Source organism: Oreochromis aureus, linkage group 14 (genome assembly GCF_013358895.1).
Source record: "Oreochromis aureus strain Israel breed Guangdong linkage group 14, ZZ_aureus, whole genome shotgun sequence".
NCBI classification, from domain to species: Eukaryota; Metazoa; Chordata; class Actinopteri; order Cichliformes; family Cichlidae; genus Oreochromis; species Oreochromis aureus.
Window position 1 is genome coordinate 8,035,962 of NC_052955.1, and position 20,459 is coordinate 8,056,420.

The window sequence follows — 20,459 nt, forward strand, 5'->3', positions numbered from 1 at the left end:
GAGCACAAAGGAAACATGTCAACAAAAGGAGCTGAAATGATGTTTCTTTGTTTGATTAACACAAGCTTTTGTGTACCCATTTTAAAACAGACACTGATATCGTGTTGGAGCTGAGTCGTACTAATATCAAAAGATCATTTTTCATATTTGCTGCCATCAGATATATAGCTTTAACTGATTTAAAGTGCAGATGCTGTATACCCTGCCACACAAATGGCAACAGCAAATTTGTGAGGTTTTAACAAAGCTATTAATCAGTATCAGCAGTGATGCAGTCCTTACTGCTGGCACATAGTCTGCTGTTTTCCTCACCCTTTTTTTTACTTTAAATTTTTAGCCACAGTTGCTCATGGCATTATTATTAATCTTACAGATATATTTTTAGATTAGAAAAAATCGACTCGTCCATCATTGAGGTGTATTGTAGCAATTATTGCGGAGGTGAAAGTACTGTTATTATGATTCTACCAAAGAATAAGGTTCTGTAAGTTAAAGGACACTCTGCCTCTCCGCAACAGCAGAATTCATCCTGCACGTGCTCTCTGCTAGCAGGACTCTCTGTTCACTGTAAAGAAATCCTCTTTGCCAAAGGCATGTGAGGCTCAAGGCTCAGGCTATCTCAAGAAAAATGAGAGTCACAGATTTGAAATTTCCTTTTGGTCAGACGAGGTGAAGCAACCATCAGAGTGTGATCATTTCTTGTGATGCTAGGAGATCAGCAGTTTCCTTGGCTCATATTAATGCTAAGTGAATAAGAACAAATGTGCCTGCTTACTTAAAACGGGCCGTCTTGCTTTCTTCTGGGCAGCGAGCTCAGCTCTGCCTGCAGTGAGTGTAAATGTTCTAGGTTCCCTTGCTGCCACCACATACTGGCAGCTAACTCCCGCACCACCCCGCCTGCTAACAGGATTATCCCCTGAGCTGCACTTACTTCAACAAAGTTATCAAGTTTAAAAACAGTCTCCTGGTGGCTTTTGTGATATCAAAGGATTGGTCCTCAACTTTGACAGGTTAATTAATAGTCAAGTTTTGCACTGCATCCCTCGAGGCTTGCTTGTCTTATGCCAGTTAAACACATTCACTGCAGAAAAGTTTATATTAATAGACTGCACTTGATATACCGGTGATTCAGCCACATGTTCGGTGCATGTGAGAATTTAATAAGCTCAATGTCTAAACAGGTGGCAGAGCGTGTTTAACTAAATAACGGCACACGGCGAACTATATTTCATTATCATAATGCATCAAATTAGCCTCATTAAAGGCTTGTGAAATGTGTAGCAGGGTGAGAATTAACATTTGTATAATGTACCAAGGTGTAATGTAGATATATAAATCTTCACAGTCCGAGGTGGTAGGAACATGAATATAAGGGAACGCAACATAAGTGTGCTGTTGTTTGAGATGCAGCGATGGATAATATTGCACAATAGACGGTGTATAAAACAAACGCAAAAAATAAACACAAAATATTCCCTTTATTTTTTTTTCTACCTTAAGACTACACAGGGTCACTGATGTAGCTCTAAGAGGTATCTACATTTGCATTTTATTTACAGCTCACTTTGATGTCCTCATATTTACACAGTCAAATAGAAGCGCTAAAAACACAGTGTTGAGAACAAACCAAAACTCGAAATGAGTCAACTTTAGAAAAAGATACAGTCTTCTGACGCAACAATTCTCAGTGCAATATTCCACAATGCAAATATCCATCATTCATATTATGTAGAACATACATATATAGTTTTTATTTTCGCTTTTTGAAAAATGTAAATGAATCGACCAGGAGCAGGAAAAAAAAAAACACCCATGTCCTTTTCACTTTTTCACTTGTACAGATTGAGACACTCAATCATGCTCTCGTCACACGAACATGTTCAAATGTTTTACGGGAAAATTAGCAAGTCAAGAGTGTGTAGTGGCTTGGCATAGTTCAACAACTGAATTTAAATCAATATCACGATTTCCAAAATAGTCTTGACTCTGTGTCCGTTTTCAGATAAAGAAACATTAAGTCGTCCCTTGCATTGCCCACCGAGGGAGATGCATGGGAGTTAGAATGCGATCACGAGAGTTATTTCCAAGGTTGCCGTGTATAGACGACCTTTAGTCTGTAAACGGGAAGTAGTACACCTGCAGGTCTAATGCATTTCAGCCAGCCATGGGACCAAGTGGAGCCCTATCCTGGAGAATGAAAGCACTTTCAAAGCTGACCTGCGGGCAGCCCTTTGGGCAAAGGCAATTTGTATCTTTCATCTCACCCACAACACAACGCAAAGCCCATCTATCTCAACAGCCAATATGTTAATGTACTGTGTATCACTGATGAGATTAGTCACTGACCCTCTTTGTAGCCTCGCTTTTATAAAGTATTTTTATCCCGAGCTTTATGTGACTGGACATTGTGATGAGGAATACTGACTTAAGATCACTGATAAACAAAAAGAGCCTTTCATATGCAACCGAGATCAGTAAAATGCATGTGGTCTGATGAAAAACACAGTAATTGATTTAACTAAACCACCTTTCATAGTTTATTCCATGTGTTCAAACACCCTTAAGCGTTGTTCAAGTACAACAATTAACAATAAAAGGGACAATAGTTCACATTTTTTTAAAATTCACATTTGTTATACTGTTAATTCATATAGCTATTTATAAAACAAAACTAAAATATAACCCCAAACCATTCCTGTAAAATACCTTTTGTAGTTTAATACAGACATTAATTCCACAGTATTTTCTTACAGGGTTGGCTTTTCGCTGTTTTTATAATCGAGTTGTTTGACCACAGTCAAATGAAAAGAAGCAGAGAAGAATTTATTCGCTTTTCATTTTGTTCATTAAAAAAAAAGAAAAGAAAGTCTGGTTATAAAATAAAATACACACCAAATAAAAAAAAGTGACCTCACATCCCTTTGTTGGCTTCACCACATACAATTTAAGCTTAATCAAGCAGTTTTGCTAATTTTAAAGTTCATAAAAAAGGCCAACATGCACAGTCACGGTGCACCGAAGCCTTCCAAGCTAAGACCACAAATGAGTATCGAGCTTCCTCTTTAAAAAATTACAAGACATCACACAAATGAAGGTGCTTTGACAAGTTCAGCTGGGTCTGATGAAGGGCTCTACCGCCAACAGAAATCTCCCTCATTATTTATGGATGACTGGGGCTATGACGGTTTCAAGTATAAAAAAGAAGTGATTAAAAGAGAAGGAATCTCCTTGGCTGAGGCGCAGAAAAGGCAGAATAGAGCAAGCTTGTGAATAACAATCTGCAAGTCTGGCAGCAGAGTGAGCCAGTGAACATAATGCATTACCAATACTCCTCTTGGATTCCTTTGAACAGAATCACCAACAGGGATGAGGAAATGGAGTCACAAGACATCACAAATTTTCATCCTCTAGCAGCCGCACTTGGAGAGCAAAGACTGTTAAAGAATCTTCAAAAGGAGAAGGGCACTCTTCTATTAATACAGTGCAACTGATTGCAACCATGTTGTTTTCTTTTTTCAGTATATTAAAAACCAAGTTGAGCACAGTCAAAGAAAAAAAACATGTGGTCATGTACACAACTGTCTTTGGCAAGAAGTCCCATGTCCTACATCTGAGTCAGTCACTCGAGAGCCTCGTGTTCATGTCACCTTCGGCCCATTTCACTCTGTCTCATGAAATGAATGTTGTTGACACTGTCTGCCAGCTCAGGGTATTGGTCAACTGAAACCACGTAATATCCATCGTAGCCTTGCACCTTCCCTGAACCTAGGAGCTGCTGCTTCTCTCCTTCAGTCCAGGTTCGTGAGCCCTCTTCTCCATCCCTCAGTCTCTGGCGCTCCCGGGCCCAAGCTTGGGTGACAGCTCTCTGCCGAGCCAGCTCCAACACACGGGCTTTCTCTTCATCCACGCTACTGCCATAACGAGTATTCAGACACAGGGCGCCATACTGTAGCTGAATGTCAGTAATGCGCCTAGTCCTGCCATTGACAACAGTGTTGACCTGAGACACCGTGACATTGACGCCATTCTCTAGTGTACGCCGACCCACTGTCATACCAATAAGGGCCAGATCTCCCTCCACTGAGCCCAGTTTGACAAAGTAGTGGGTATCCATTCCCGTGATAGTGAAGTGAAGGTTTTCAAGGTAGAATGCATCGTTCAGAACTGCAGCCATGCGACGGCCATCTTCATTGGCCAAGCTGATGATGTCAGCGCTGATGCGACCATCTCTGATAGCAAATTTGACCCCCTTGCCAAAGATTGAGCCACCAGAAGCAAAGATCTTTTTGCCTTCCGTCTGAGGACATCCAGCACTTTTGGCTCTGTAGATCTGGCCAAAACGTTCCAGTTTCACAAAGGCCTTCAGCTGCCTCTGAACTTCACACTGAACACCCAGCAAAGACTGCAAAAAAAACAAAGACAATACTGTTAAGTTACGCAGCCCCCGCAACAGCTTCATACACTCAAATATATATTTTTGCTCATTCTCTGAGAAAGACCTTGTTTGAAATTGTTCTTGCGGATATTTCCCAAATATTCACTTGTGATTGCTTCACATTTTGGTTTGTAATCTTTATCCTTATCCTACTTTGCATGTGGAATAAGGAGCACAATCTGATTTCAGATGCATCCTTTTCAAATCTGAGATTCATACTGCTTCATTAACACTTCAAACATTTCAAACTCAGTGCTGTGACTACACAGTATGAGCGATTCTTTTTATATTAACGTGTGACTGAATAAGGAACATTTGACACTAAACAAAGTGTAAAGTATACACTATAATGTACACTATACATACCTTGTGAGTGGGTGCGTGTGCATCTCCTTTTTTAATTAGACATCTTTACATTATTACATGTTGAAAATAACAATGAAAACGCCCTTATTATTGGCACATAAATCCATAATGCTTTGATGCTGTGAATGATGCAGCTTCAAAGCATCGCAGCTGCCCCTACCTTGACACATAGTTAAGGTAGGGGCAGAGGTGTTTGTCAGCAAATGCAAATCTCCCTGATCATTTATGACAGGCATGATATTTTGAAAAAGGGTGAAATTGTGGTCTTTTGACAGTCATGCTGTGCCAAATATGAAACGGAAATCTGCTGGTAACTAGTGTATCTTGTTCCTTAAGGGCTCACAAATGTGCATAGATACAATACTGATTTCAGCCAAAATTAATACTTTGTCCTAATAATACTTGACTAGAGATATTTGTCAGGAAGAAAGAAACATGTTAAAAAGAGGAGAATAAAATTAAATGGAAGCCAGCCAACACCACAGTGAGACAGTTGCCTGAACGTATCTAAGCAGCAGAAAAAAAAGCTCTCAAGCATCGCGTCTTCTTGCCATCGCCTAAGATAAGAGGTTGTGAGCATCCTGAGGAATTTTTGTCAACCAGTCACATCTAAAGTTTCCCTGACAGTTTCTAATTCCGTCTCTCTGTGCTTTTGTTAAAGGATGGCTAAGGGTTGGAAGACTGGGTGGGGCTGAGAAATGTGGAGCAGGCTGCAGTGACCGGCATATCTGCCTGTTCTTTGATGTGACACCACAGCCTGCTTCAAGAGGAAACAAAAACGGGGGTGGGGGCAGCTGTGCTGTAGGGCCCCCAGGGAAACATTGCCTGGGGGTACGCTTCACACCGTGCCACTCCATGTTTGTTTACCGTGCCAGTATGTGACACGGTCAGCTGTCCCAGGGCAGAAGAGGAACAGGGGGCAATGTCCTCCACTTTACTAAAGCAGCCTCTCAGGACACTCCCAGAGAGGCATCATTCACATAGCATGCTGTGCAATCAGCCTCCAGCACAAGCCGAAATGAAAGATCAAGCCTTGTGCAGCACACAGCTCATCTCTCTGGCCCCCTCACAGCATTTTTCAATCTGTGGTGGATTCAGCAGCATGGTGAAATAGGGGCTTAAATGGAACAAGATAGAAAGGCAGGCATGAATAAAATAAAATAAAGAAAAGCCAATTGTACAAGACATAGCATGTACTGTTTTAAAGTGGCAAAAGAGCCTTGCACCTAATTGGGCCGGTGTGTCCATCTGCAGTGGGGATCAAATGCATTAAACGCCTAAGAATAACATTTTGGAAGCAGGAATTGTAGATAAGAGTAACACGCCTCAACATACACAGGAAAACAACTAATTATCTCAAGCCTTCCTTACATATTATTTATAGTACATACTCTGAGGTGTGCTAAAGGCAAAACTCCTTCACACAATCTTGCAATCTAGGCATACTTTCTATTTAAAGATATACTAAAGTCTGTCATGGGTATTTTTGAATGTGTAATTGAAAGGCTGAGTCTGTAGATAAAACATGTCCTTTCAGTTATATTATTAATAAAATGGACCTACTTCTGTTTAATACTTCAGAGGGAAGTAAACATAGATGAGCTGAATATAGTCTCATATATGACTAATTTAATTTTAGCATATTGAAAGTCCTTCTATCCTTCTAAGAGTGTTTTTGAGAAACTGATGGTAAAAAATTTAAGCCACCAGATGTCTGATTTTCTTAGCAGTTAAAGCAATCAGAAGTGCATCTGCGTTTCTGAAAGAGCGTTGCATTTATCGTCTGTAATCTACAACACAATTCCCTCAGATCCCCGCGGATCTACACTTAGACACAGAAATACTTGCAGTGTCTTTTGTTGCTCATTTATAGATTGGCACCTTTGGAGAGTTCAGAGGTTTCTTTGTGGAATGTCAGCCACAAGCTTTATGCACGAGTTAGTCCCAGGGGTTCTGACAACAACCCTTTCAAAACAGTTTACGTTAGATGAAGAAATAACTGGGACTGTTACAGATTTACTCTACACATATATGATGTGTAACATTACAATAGGAATAAGTATGTCATTTCCAGTGTAATTGACTAAAGTGTTGCTGAAATGCCTGGGATAATATCTTTTTTGATTACAAATACTTTTAAAGGACTCTTGAGAGCAGGAGCACTTATTAACTATTCATTTGCAAATTTGCATTTGTTTCTATTCACAGTAAATTTGAAAATCTTCACCTTTAGTGTCATAGAATAAATATTGATGGATATATTCTGAAATAAATGGAACATCAACTAAAACATCACAGAGACATTTGTAAGTTGTTAAGAGCTAAATACTGCATGACAGTTTATAGTAACAGTGTTTTTTGCCAGTTTTTTGTGTATCTATGTTTATTATAGTCTGCTGGTCAGTTGAGAGAATCCTTCATCACCCCAGTAGCTTTTAGACTTACAAATAGATGAGAAGACATTCTTTATGATAACCAATACCGGCTATGTTAAGGTTGCAGCCAGAGTGTAATGCAACATGAATCTTCCCTCTTGATGGGTGGCATTCACTAGTCTAGCTGTAACCAAACCCAAGAACAACAGTGGCCTGTTCAATAATTCAGGTGAGTTGGAGGCAACTTAAAAGGGCTGATAAAAGCGAGAATCAAAGCATGTCTACTACTTCTCAGACCTTGGCTAACAGTGTAAGGCTGAGATGAAATCAATGGCTAGTGGTGGAAGAAAGGGAGAGTGAATTTTCCTAATGGCAGGACAATTACAAGAGCTATTTAGCCTGACCCCATTCCCCAAGATGAGGACTAAGGAAGCAACCGGCATACCGGGCGATGTTTTGGCCTGATAGCTGCCAGCTCCTTTGGGAGTCTGGCTACATAGACTCATGCCCATTTGCTAATGATGTTGGAAAGGAGAGGGGCAGAAGCAGAAAGCGATCTGAGGTAAGATGAAAAGTGGGATAAGTAAGGATGACTACCTTGGTGCTATCCCATTCCTGTGTCTTGATCTGGGTGCGAACTAATTCGTAGGATGGCTCCATGGCCTCTGTGCTTGGTTTGCGGTAGCCGGGGATAACGTTGTACAGCTGGAAGCCAAAGGTCACCAACCAGCTGTTCACATCTGCAGGGGAGAGGTCAAAACAAATGATATACATATTCTATTGGTAGACACAATGTGGCCTCAGAGGAACTGTGAAGAACTGTGAGAATTAATTTGTTGAATATGAACAGTTGACATTTTGTGGGTGAGACTGTTTCCGCGAAACACTCCTACCTCGGCCTGACCACTTGATTTGTTTGTGATAGTGGAAAGCTATGCTAAACACTCAAGATAGTTGTGATAGTTCATGTCCACTCCTGCAGGTGCCACACTAATGACACGCAGCTGGGTTACAGAAATGCCAAGTGACATCTGAGAGTGCCTGCTGTGCTGATAATTATATTCAGTAATTTGGTGTCATTTCAAGGCAGCCAAGACTTCAACACAAGATATTTTGAAGACTCAGCGGGCTCCTCTGCATTAATTTCTCTCTAATGAGATGCTGAAAGAGAGGAAAGTGACGTGTCTGAGATTTAAATACATGCAATCATGATAATGTGGTTCTTCTAATAGCAGCCACCGACACTGTGGTTATAGGTGCTGCTGCAGTCCCCTATAGCATGCTGTCATATTTTATGAATATCACAGAGAAGGCTACAGGTCTTAAGAGAAGCAAAGCCTGTCCAACCTGATCGATTTCTTTCTCGCGCCCTTCCATGTGTTTGTTACAGACAGCATCATTGCTGTGACACTCGGGGTGCAAGTCTGTCACACATTGCCGCTGCCACATTGTGGCACCTGACAAAGCTTTTTTAAATATGAATTTGTTTGAGGACAATGAAAGGACCCTGGCAATTTAGTGAGAGGAATGTAAATGTCACTGCTATCAATCACAATTGAGGCAAACCCACAACAATATATCTATCTAACAGTCTATTTAGCATTAAAATGCCATTGAGCCCCTAATGGTGGACTATGATGCTGAATGCCTTTGTGTTTGCAAAAAGTGACTACTCCGTCTCTCGGTATTGTCTTCAGGTTATTAAAGGATAAAGAATAAAAGGTAAACACATTATTATTCCTCCACAAAAAGGCATTATGGAGTAAATATAATGCAGCATGAACACAGAGAACTTATGCATTCATTTATGACAGAGATCCAGCTACTGTTTGGTTTAACCACAAGGTTTTCACTGAGTATCCTTAACAATGTTGTTTTCCTTCCGGCAAAAGAGGTTGATACAACCAGCAAAGATTTGTATGGTTTGTATGGATCCATTGTGCTCACCTTCTCCACCGAGGTGCTTTCACTGCCATTTACCCCCTCCCCACCACAAAGAACCAGGATATTTCTGGAAAAGGACCTGAATGCTAAACAACAGAGAGGGCTTTGCCATATAGCATTGTTCCCTTTGAGCATTTTCAGAGTGATAGCTACTGGGCACGTACATAAGCAAGTATACATGAACACACATACACGAAACCCCCCCACACCTCAGTTTCCCACCAAGTAAGTGCTTAAAATCCTCCCAAGCACACTGCTTTTCAATTTAATTCTGGCAGGGTCTGTTCTTCCAGTTGTGTGAGGTTGTTAAGAATAAAAACATAACAAATTTGACAGAAAAACCTGAAATAACTATTGTGCGCTTCAAGCAACAACAGTCATCCACAGGAATGAAGGTTAATATTTGCTTGCTCTCCACAACCAAGTTATAAGCATTACTGATTGCTTTAGTAGGACTCACTTAAATACTGTCAACTGCTATTTATATTCAATTATTTGGATACAACTGAAAGTATTTTAAGTCCTACTCACTTTCAGTTAGAGGAATATTCAGAGAAAACCTTGCTTTTGAGCATCAACAGAAGCCGACTGCATTCAAATCATTTTCTGATAGAAAGTTATAATTCCACGGTAAGTCCTCTTCTTTATGTTTGCAATATGTTTCCACAGACTGCCTACATTTTTTAAAGACATTCATTTAAAGGTTATGATACTTAAAATGAATGTCTCTTTGTTTGATCATCAGTGAAACTGCACTAAAGCTAACTTCCTGTCCTCTAAGGTTAGGTGGACTTGCGCTTTATTTTCTCTTAAAATTTAATCTTCTAAAGCCATAAAGCATATAAAGTCTGCTAAAAGAACTTACCTGTCATGTAGCACTTTATCTCCTCATTATTGCTGAGAGGATTATTATTCTTGAACATGTACAAGTTGAATGGCACAATGTGGTTGCTGTTGAGACGTTTCCAGATCTCGTGGTCAGGTGTTGTCCAGCGGCCAGCAAGCACATCATAATCCCGTCTGCCCATGTGGACCAGTTTGCTAAGAGGCTCATACAGGCCTCCTTGGTAGCCTATTATGAGCTGCAAACTGGGGTTTGTGTCAAGGTAAACTTCTCCAAAAGCCGTATGAAGGATCTGCTTGATCATGATGCCTGATCCACTGAACACAGCCAGTGGCGTGCCTATGTTATCACAGGCCACGTAAAACTCATCCCCACTGCCTAGCTCCATGGCAAACAGATGTCCCTGCAGGTCATAATACAGTGAGGTGATCTCAGAGCTGGAGTGATTGTACATGTGGGTGACCCTAGTAGGGCTGGATAAGTCAGCATAGAAGAACTGCAGGTGCTGGCCCGTGCTGCTTCTGCTGGACACCCTCCTGCCGAGGCCATCGTAACGGTATTCGATGCTCCAGCCGCTCACTTTGTTGTACACTTTAACAAGCAGGCCAGCAGAATTATACTCAAAATAGTCATTCCCTCGCTGCTTCAGAAAACCATCCTCATCCATCCTATACTGAGTATCTCCCAAGCGAGTAATGCGGTCCCTGATGTCATAGCGTAGTGGTGTGAGGCGTGCGCTGTTTCCAGGGCTGAGAAGGTGTAAGTTGCCATTAAGGTCATAGCTGTACCTCCACAGAGGCTTGTCATTGATGGAGACCACTTGAAGTTGACCGTCAGCATCGTACTCGTATGTGTAGCGTGTCGTGTTGGCATAAGGCCCAACCTTTAGCTCCTTGGCCACCACTCGCCCCATATTGTCATACTGCACCATCATCCAGTACATGAGTGAGCGGAAGATCTCATATTGGACTTCCTTCACTCGCCCGTAGGCATCAAAGTGTTTGGTGTGGGTCATCACTGCTGTGGTTATAATTTGATTTATGTCATAATAGATTACTCCAAATTTACCAAACTGCTCTGTTTTGCCAGATACGTCGTCGTAACGATACAAGTCTATTGGCAGCGGCGTCTCATTTATGACAGCCTGCATGCTAGTGACGCGGAAACTGTTGTCATACACATAGTCAAATCTAGCGTTCACCATGCCCTCTTCACTGAATCTGAAAATCTGCCTGTCAATCAGTGGACCAATCTGACGGTAGCGAATGGTGCAGGTAAAGCCTTCACTCTGCAAGTTGACGGTCTTTAGCATGCCTGCCACTTCATCATAGGAAAAACCAATTCGAGTGGTGTCATAGAGAATCTCCAGAAGCTTAGCAAGCTTTCCATATTTGTAGATGATCCTGCGGCCTGTACCCAGATAGGTGGTCTGCAGCAACTGTCCATCCTCACTGTAGTCCTGGAGCACTGAAGCGTTACCTTCAGGGGGCCGGTAGGTGTTTCTGTAGTAACCAATGGAGCGGGAGGTCTCTAGAGTCTGCCGTGCTACGTTGGGCATGGTCACAGAGGAGAGCCGATCATTTTTGTCAAATTCAAAGATATACTGCCTTTGGCTGTAGAGCAGCAGCACCATGGACTAATGAGAAGAAGAAACAGAGGATTTTTTGTGTTATATTAATAGATTGTAAGACTGACTGCATTCAAATGCTTCACTTTGATACATTTTCTGTTACATAAACACACAGTCCTAAATGCTGTTACAGAAACACAATGTCTGACACAACAAGACAAGATAGAGATTAATTAGAAAATTGCTACCGTTATAATGTCTAATACCAATAACACAAAATGTCATGCAATTTGTCAAAAGCGATAAATATTACGCATGCAAGTTTGTGTCAGTCCAAATCTAATTTCCATCATGAACACAGAGTTGCTGATACTCCACTGAAATTAAGATTTCCTTAAGAGATGATTTCACAAGCTGCTTCTATTTTGCTCATTTGTCAGATCTTTTAATCCAAACAGTAGGAAGCCGAATTTTCTCACCTAAGCAAATCTAAAATTTACATCTGTGGCTGTCTTAGACCAATAAATGGTGAGGTTGTAAAGCTGTCACAACAGGCGGCATCGAGAAATTGCTCAGAAGTTGCTATGACTAAAGACTATTAACAAGGTGACTGACTGCTGTTCATATTATATGCCTAAGCTACAGAATAACAGCTCCTCACCTCACCCAAACAGCCTTGCCTTCAATTAGTCAGTAGAAAGTGACATTTCACTCTGTTCTTTTCATCAGAGCTATTTCAGGCTGAACTTTGCTGTCAGACTTTGGTAACAAAGTATGTCTTCAATGCACCAGACACTTTAATTACATTTTGGCTGATATCTATTCTAGAGCCTGATAGTGCAACACAAACACTTCTGTATTATTACAAGTTAACTTTTAACTCCAGTCTAAAATCTCATAACAAGTTTCTTACACAAACACACCTTTTACACTTTATCTGTAGAGCATGCCTCCAATATTATATTACATTTTTTATCTTTAAACTATTTAATCATTATTACAGTTCAACCATTTCATACCTTCTCAAGATAAGTGTAGCTCCAAGATTTACCATCAGCAAATATCTGGGAGGTGATTCTGCTGTTCTGGTCGTATTCCATGCGCACCGACATTGTGCCTCTTTGGATACCTGCCACGTGGCCTCCAGGAGAGTAGGTGACATTGACTCCATTCAGTCGACTGCTCGGTGCCCACAATGTGGGGCGACCGGCATGGTCATAGTGGATCCGTAACGTAAACTTCCTGTGGTCATCATAGACCTTTTCTGTTCTGGTGATTCGATCGAAATCCAACGATAGGAGGTTCCTGTTATGAACCTATAGGAGGGAACGCAGGGAGTTAGGAACACTTTATATAACTACAGAAAATTCACCAAAGGGAATAGACACTTTAAAAAGTTTGAAATTATTGAGAGGAATTGGTGCATTACTCTTCTGAGGTGGAACATTGGGAGGAGACCTTTAATCACAAAGTGATTATTTTTATATTCTTCTTTTCATAGCTTTTAATTACAAAAGTGGAGCTCTATCTCAGGACTGCAGGAGCCAGCGGAGTAATGAAATTGTAAGAATTACCACATTTCTTTGTTTGTGTCTTAGCCCGAGTATGCCTATTCAAGCAAGAAACATTAGAGTCACATTGATCATTAAATTCATTTTTAATGCTTACTGGGAAGAATTACCAGGCACAGATGACTCTCATTCTATTTTGCCTTTGCGTAAATTGGAAAAGAGAAAGAAAATCAGTTAATCTCCTTTATGACTGAACATTGTTTAAGTGACACAGCTCTTCTGAATGTATCAGGCTTAAAACGGTGACCTTTGCTTTCAGAGCAAAACAACACTGCTCTGAAGACTGCAGGCTTTATGAGGCAGCTTCTGTGCTTTAGCCAAAAAGATCAAGCAACAGCCCTGGCATTCTGTTTCTCTGTCAGCAGCCTCCATAAACAGAAGCTACAGAAGCAAAAAAATAAAACAAAGAGAAGATAACAGCTTAGATTGCAGGTCAGAGCAGATCTCTGCAAAAAAAAGCATTGCTTTAAACACCATCTGGAACTTTTTGTAAAATGGGTCTGCAGAGGTCTCTGACTGTAATTAAAACTACACCTCTGTTTCTGTAATATTTATGATCTTTTTTTCTTATTAATCTTCAGAGTGTTTCTTCAGGTGTGCTATCATTTGGCTTAGTAAAATGCTTGGCAAGGCTTAAAAACATCTTAAAAAGCTGCTTCTGGCTACTTTCCAGACACATCCCACAGAGCAGGTCAGACAGGGATTGCTGAGAAAGCTCACTTTTTCAATCTCACATTGAGGAAAGTATGCTTAGGTCTCTCATCTGTGAAGGGACAATTACACCAGAGGCAATTATTGTCACCGATACCTAATTGAGAGGATTACTTTAAGTAAAACCAACAGAATCATGAGGAGCATAAATCCATGGATATTTGGAGTGGCGTAAACTATTTGAGACCTGAGACAGAAGGGGTGAGCATACATTGGATCTAGAAATAAGAACCTGTTCTTTCTTCTCCTTCGCCTTCAAACACTGTCATAACAAGTGTTACACTTCATTGAAATGACTACACCTTTTAGTTATTTTATTTTAAAGAATACTAGTAAAGATCCCTGCTGCTCTTGCTAAATCTCTGCAGGCAGCAGAGAGCTGATGTATTTCACAAAAAGTTCCCAATGCTAGAATAAGGTTTGCCAAAGTCGCATGGCATAGAAGGAAAAAGTGTCCCATAACAGTGAACCCAAGTTCCCATGAGAATGGAAACCCACTCAAGGGGAGTTATTTCAAATAGAACATCGCCTCTAAAATGAATTTCTCACAGAAAGTAAAAGTGTAGAAGCAGAAAAGAGTCTTTTACATTACACTAGACTTACGACAAGATCATAACAATGATGTCTCAATCAATATCAAATACTATCTGTAAGTGTCCCTGTAAATATGTAAATGTCTATTCTCAGGTTTCATGACTACTCCAATTAATTTTTCTTTAATAGCAACAGTTCTATTTATTCTCACCCTGCAATCAAAGAAAATCCATTCCATGTTTTTGGTTTCTTTTTTGTGTATCTCCTTTGAACAAACAGCCAAACATTAGAAGCATTTTGTCATTGCTATCAATACTACGTTCAAAAGGATGAAGATTCTTGTGAGAGTGGAGTGGCTCAAGAGTTCTCTCATTAGTGTACATTAACAAAAAGCCTCAGGACATGAAAGGCACAGCACAACAAAAACACGTACGTGTTGTATCAAAGAAACAAATACAGTCTAGCAAAGTGGGAAAAAAATACATCAGAAATATAAATACTCCTCCTTTTCTCCACCAAAGAAAAGCTGTGAAGTCAGAGCCACATAGTTGCTTCTTCTACTCCTGTTCCCATGGATCTGTACTGTATTCAAGATCCTCCCCTCCCTCCAGCCGCGCACTGCCACACTCTCACCCAGCCACCCACGTAATATCACTTGACATGTCACTCAAGGTCGCCCAATGATTCCAGCTCTGTTCATCCCCTCTGTTCGTGCCATTAGGCTGCTCCCATTTCCTATCTCACCCCTGGGGCCATTGTCTGTAACATACATTAGTAGCTTTCACTTCCAAAGGGACGACAAGGCCATTACATGAACAGCCAATGACAGACAAAGTGGCACCTTCCCATTAGCTGTGTTGCCTCACAGACAATGTGGAAGACAACTTAACCAAAGTAGCCATTTGCCTTACAAAGCCAAGGCAAAACAATAAAACCACCAGATGCAATTTAAATCAGTGCTGTGTGAGTTAATGCCTAAATCCTACATACATTATGGACAAGCACTGTGAATTTGTTGCATTATGAGAGGAGACCTGTTGATATGCAATATACGAGTAACTCTTAATTTTGATTTTAATGAGAAAGTATTTTATATGTTACAGGCTATTAATCAATCCATTTTCTTCTGTTTATGTAATTTAGCATTGCTTGGTAGATGGAGCATATTCCAGGTGTCATGGGGCAAAAGCCAAGGTATACTGTGGACCAGGGGTCTGCAACCTTTAACACCCAAAGAGCCACTTGGACCCGGTTTCCACGCAAAAGAAAACACTGGGAGCCGCAAATACTTTTTGACATCTAAAATGAAGATAACACTGTATATATTGTTTTTTACCTTTGTGCTTTGTGTGAACAACTAAGGTGTGTTGCTTATGAAATCCATGAAGTGCTACAGAGAAAATTACATTTTATTTACGTAATTAACACATTTTGAACTCTTAAAGAAATATAACAAAAGCAAAGACACCCAGCTGAACTAAAATGATCCATGTAGCAAACAAAAACTGTTATCAGCCGCCACCCTTATATCGCCTTTGGGCTGTTGGAGCCTTGACCTGACTCTTAAAAAATAATTGGAAAAAAGCACTATGCTGCTGAAAAATGGATATTTGCAAAATTCTGCTTAAATATGTATTTTACCTGGTTAATGCGTGCGGCGGGTGTGGTTTGCAGCGCCGCTGCAGGGGAGGCGGACGCACCTGAGCGACACCGCAATCACGCCTCGCTGCCTTTATGTCTGCGCTATCTGTGCTGTTGTGTTGTTGGTGGTGTGTGTTGGGCTGTGAGCTGAAAAGCTACAGCCGGCTGTATCGCGTACAGCAACCCGTGTGTGAAATGAAAAGTGCCCAATAAAGAGATGCTCAAAAGCATGCTCAGTGAAACACAATCTCCCGGGTCTGCCGTGATTTGTTTACAATGGGACTTCTGCTCCTGAACCTCTGTGCACAGAGTCCATCCAAGTTACATGGGCTATAAAATAATCAGTTTACTCACGGTGTTTGTCTTTAACATAGTTCACGGTGGAGAACAGCTACTGACATAATGTGGAAAAAAGATCCGTAATTGTTAACACTATTGGAAGTAAAAATAAAGTCTCGATTTTAAATGCAACTTTCTTTCTGCGGGCAAACCGGCTTCCGAGTGTGACTCTGATTTTGAGCGATGAAAAATAATAGAATATAATTTTATTTTATATTTCAATATCACAATAATGGGCAATCAATTTAGAACTACGAGTTAAAAAAAGTAACTAACATAAATAAACAACAAAGATTTTTGCAATTATTAGGCAAATGAGTATTTTGTCCACATCAACTATTCATGCATCAGTTGTCTTACTCAAGCTGTATGCCACAAAGCCTACTACCAATTAAGCATATTAGGTGATGTGCACTCTCTGATAATGAGAAGGGTGTGGTCTAATGACATCAACACCCTATATCAGGAGATGCATAATTCCTAGGCAACTTCCTTTCCTTTGGCAAAATGGGTCAAAAGAAGGACTTGACAGGCTCAGAAAAGTGAAAATAGTGAGATATCTTGCAGAGGGATGCAGCAGTCTTAAAATTGCAAAGCTTCAAAAGCGTGATCATCGAACAATCAAGCGTTTCATTCAAAATAGTCAACAGGGTCGCATCAAGCGTGTGGAAAAACCAAGGCGCAAAATAACTGCCCATGAACTGAGAAAAGTCAAGTTTGCAGCTGCCAAGATGCGGACTTGCCACCAGTTTGGCCATATTTCGCCGCTGCAACATCACTGGAGTAAATATAAAGCACAAGGTGTGCAATACTCAGAACATGGCCAAGGTATCATAAAGGCTGAAAGATGACCACCACTGAACAAAAAACAAGGTATAAACGTCCAAGACTGGGCCAAGAAATATCTCAAGACTGATTCTTCTACATCTTTATGGACTGATGAAATGAGAGTGAGTCTTGATGGGCATCAGATGGATGGGCCCGTGGCTGGATTGGTAAAGGGCACAGAGCTCCAGTCCGACTCAGGCGCCAGCAAGGTGGAGGTGGAGTACTGGTTTTGGCTGGTATGGGAAAGATGAGCTTGTGGGGCCTTTTCGGGTTGAGGATGGAGTCAAGCTCAACTCCCAGTCCTACTGCCAGTTTCTGGAAGACACCTTCTTCAAGCAGTGGTACAGGTTAAGTTTGCATCCTTCAAGAAAAACATGATTTTCATGCAGGACAATGCTCCATCAGTGCGCAAGTACTCCACAGCGTGGCTAGGGAACATTGAGAAAGTGCTCAATAAAGACAAGAAAAACTAATGACATGGCCTCCTTGTTCACCTGGTCTGAACCCCATTGAGAACCTGTGGTCCATCATCAAATGTGAGATTTACAAGGAGAGAAAACATACCTCTCTGAACAGTGTCTGGGAGGGTGTGGTTGCTGCTGCATAATGTTGATGGTGAACAGATCAAAACACTGATCAGAATCCATGGATGGCAGGCTTTTGAGTGTCCTCGATAAATGAAAGGTGGCTATATTGGTCGCTGATTTTTTTTTTTTGTTTTTGAATGTTTGAAATGTATATTTGTAATGTGGAGATGTTATATTGGTTTCACTGGTAAAATAAATAATTGAAATGGGTATATATTCCAATTTTTGAACGTTGCCTAATAATTATGCACATAATAGTCACCTAAAACACACTTCAGCTAAATACTTCTAATTTATTTTCCCAAACCACGCGGAGCCGCACTATAAGGACTAAAGAGCCGCATGCGGCTCCGGAGCCGCGGGTTGCCGACCCCTGCTGTGGACGGACAGCCAATTTATCACAGATCTAAGGCAAAGCGAGAGAGACAGAACAATTCACATGGACTTTGGACTGTGGGAAGTACAGAGAAAGAAGCCATGCAGGTAAAGGGAGAACATGTAAATTCAAAACAGAAAGGCCAGCCAGTAGATTCAAACCCAGGACTTTGTTTTTGCGATCACTGTACTGCTCTGTTAGGGTCTATACACTGACTGAATTCACTTTATTTAATCTACTTATGTCAAATTCAGATCAAAATTAGCCTACAAAAAATGTACCAGATTGTGTGCGTGGGTGGGCTTCTACAGCTATGGGTGAGAAGATACCATATGTTCCAGAAAGTCAAATCTGAGTAATACATCCATGAGTCTGATGGCCTATGATTAACTGATTTATAGCTGTGAGACAGAGCTCAAAACAGAGCTTTATTAATTATTTACTATAATAATTTGACATGTCATTGTATTCTCATGCAGCCAACTTAACTTGTGCACAACAAACAACTGAGCTTTTGATTTGCAGCTTCTACAGGAAAAAGTTCACAATGAACCTGACACCATTAGATCTGCAGCTACATTTTTATTTCTTGTGGAGAATTTGGATTCTTTTCTGGAGTTTGTAGTTTTTCGGCATAAACACTGCACTATTTGAAGCAGTAGAATAACTACTGTAGTATGGACTGTAGCTGATAATTTGAGAAAATATGAAATAAGACATTAGACATTTAGCCTTTGATGAAAAACCTTGCATAAAACCATGAGTGTCTCTTGGCAAGACAGCATGCTTACCCTTAATCTGCGTCCATACACAGTAACTTGGCCTCGTGCCTGCTCCTTCCTCTGTCTCCACTCCACCAGGTTAAGGCCGTTGTCGATAGCCAGGGTCACGTTCCTCTTGCTGACTGTGGGGTTGACCGTACCAGCCAGCAGGTGGGGTTCAGTATACAGCGACACCTCCATACCATTGGCCAAAACTAGACGCAGCGAACCGTCCAAACCAATGAAGTAGCTGTTCCGAACTTGATCTAAGGACGGAGAGATGGGATGGAGGAAAACGAGTATGATTAGAAGGCAAGCAACAATCATAGCTTCTTGTAACTAAAGCAAGAGGACTAAATCTAATATCCATGTCAGTGAGGCGCAAACATAATGACCTGAAATGGCTGCTCAGCAAAAAGAAATCCTTTAGCAGCAGTATTTAACAGAACCACTGCAATAACGCAGTGGGTCTCTGACAACAAAGATCAATAGTGAGAGGTTTCACAGTGCCAGTAAAGCAAAGTTTTACAGCTGTTGCAGCAGCCTGGAGGATATGGAGGAATGAAAACTATCAAAAGCTGCTGGCTTGCCTGTGGCCACAGAGAAGGCAGGGTGAGACACACGCACGCGCGCTTGTGTGCACACACGCACACACACACTCACACGTGTGCACTCACCCACAAGGGATAAATCTGAGCCTGTCTGTTACTGTCCCTAGGTGACGGCAGCCTGTGTTCCAGCTCCAGACCAATGACTAATGTTTCCACTGAGCATCTCATATACATTCAGAGAATGTGTCCTTCTTGCCTCCTGTCAGTAGACTGACAGGGACCAGGATGAATGTGATTCTCGATATGAACAATAGAAAAATAATGGTTTGTCATCCAGCACATTAGTTACTTGACTTCATTTAACAGAAAAAACGAACTCATACGCTGCAATTTCCTTGCGTTCATGTGTCATGTTCAAGTGGCTGTGACAATTTCTTCGCTGTGGACGCAGAACAACAATAAACACAACGTGCGGGGAAAGGCAGTTTTTTTTTAATCTTTTTCTTTTTCACAAAGCACCACAGGATGTGTTGTGCTGTTGCGACAAGAGAAACAGAGGCATGACTGACCTTGTACTGGCCCTTGCCTCTCTACATCATACGGACACTTTAGGGGTTGACCAAAGACTACTGGGGCAGACCCTACCTAAAAGAGGCCTCAGAGACCAAACAAAACTCGAAATGCTGCAAAAGTAGTACACACATTCAGTTCAGCAATAGAAGGGGGAAAAATACTGGCTGTCATGAAATACAGCAAACCATAACAACGTGGTTTGCTATAATTTCCTAATAGCTCATATCCTCTACACAGTGGCTTATATGTAAAACAGACTTGCATTTTTCTCCTATAAATAGCATTCTATGTACAGTATCTTTAAGCTTTAAAAGCAGATAATTGCAACTTTTTATTATTTGGATATATTTTATTATCTTGTAATACACCTGATTATTCTTCTAGCTATAAAGCTTCTGCCCTTAATCCCTTAAATCTTAAAAGTAATCTGTTTCACAAAACTGTGATGGTGCT

General features: G+C 40.9%; 1 protein-coding gene across 1 annotated transcript in view; it reads right to left on the minus strand.

Moving 5' to 3' along the window:
* Positions 1-1,459: 1,459 nt before the first annotated feature.
* tenm4 (teneurin transmembrane protein 4) overlaps positions 1,460-20,459 on the minus strand; it is a 154,429-nt gene continuing 135,429 nt past the window's right edge. The window contains 5 exon segments of the mRNA XM_039597960.1: positions 1,460-4,402; positions 7,774-7,916; positions 9,986-11,600; positions 12,554-12,850; positions 18,913-19,148. Of these exon segments, the coding sequence (XP_039453894.1) occupies positions 3,644-4,402; positions 7,774-7,916; positions 9,986-11,600; positions 12,554-12,850; positions 18,913-19,148 (3,050 nt within the window). The 3' untranslated portion in view covers positions 1,460-3,643.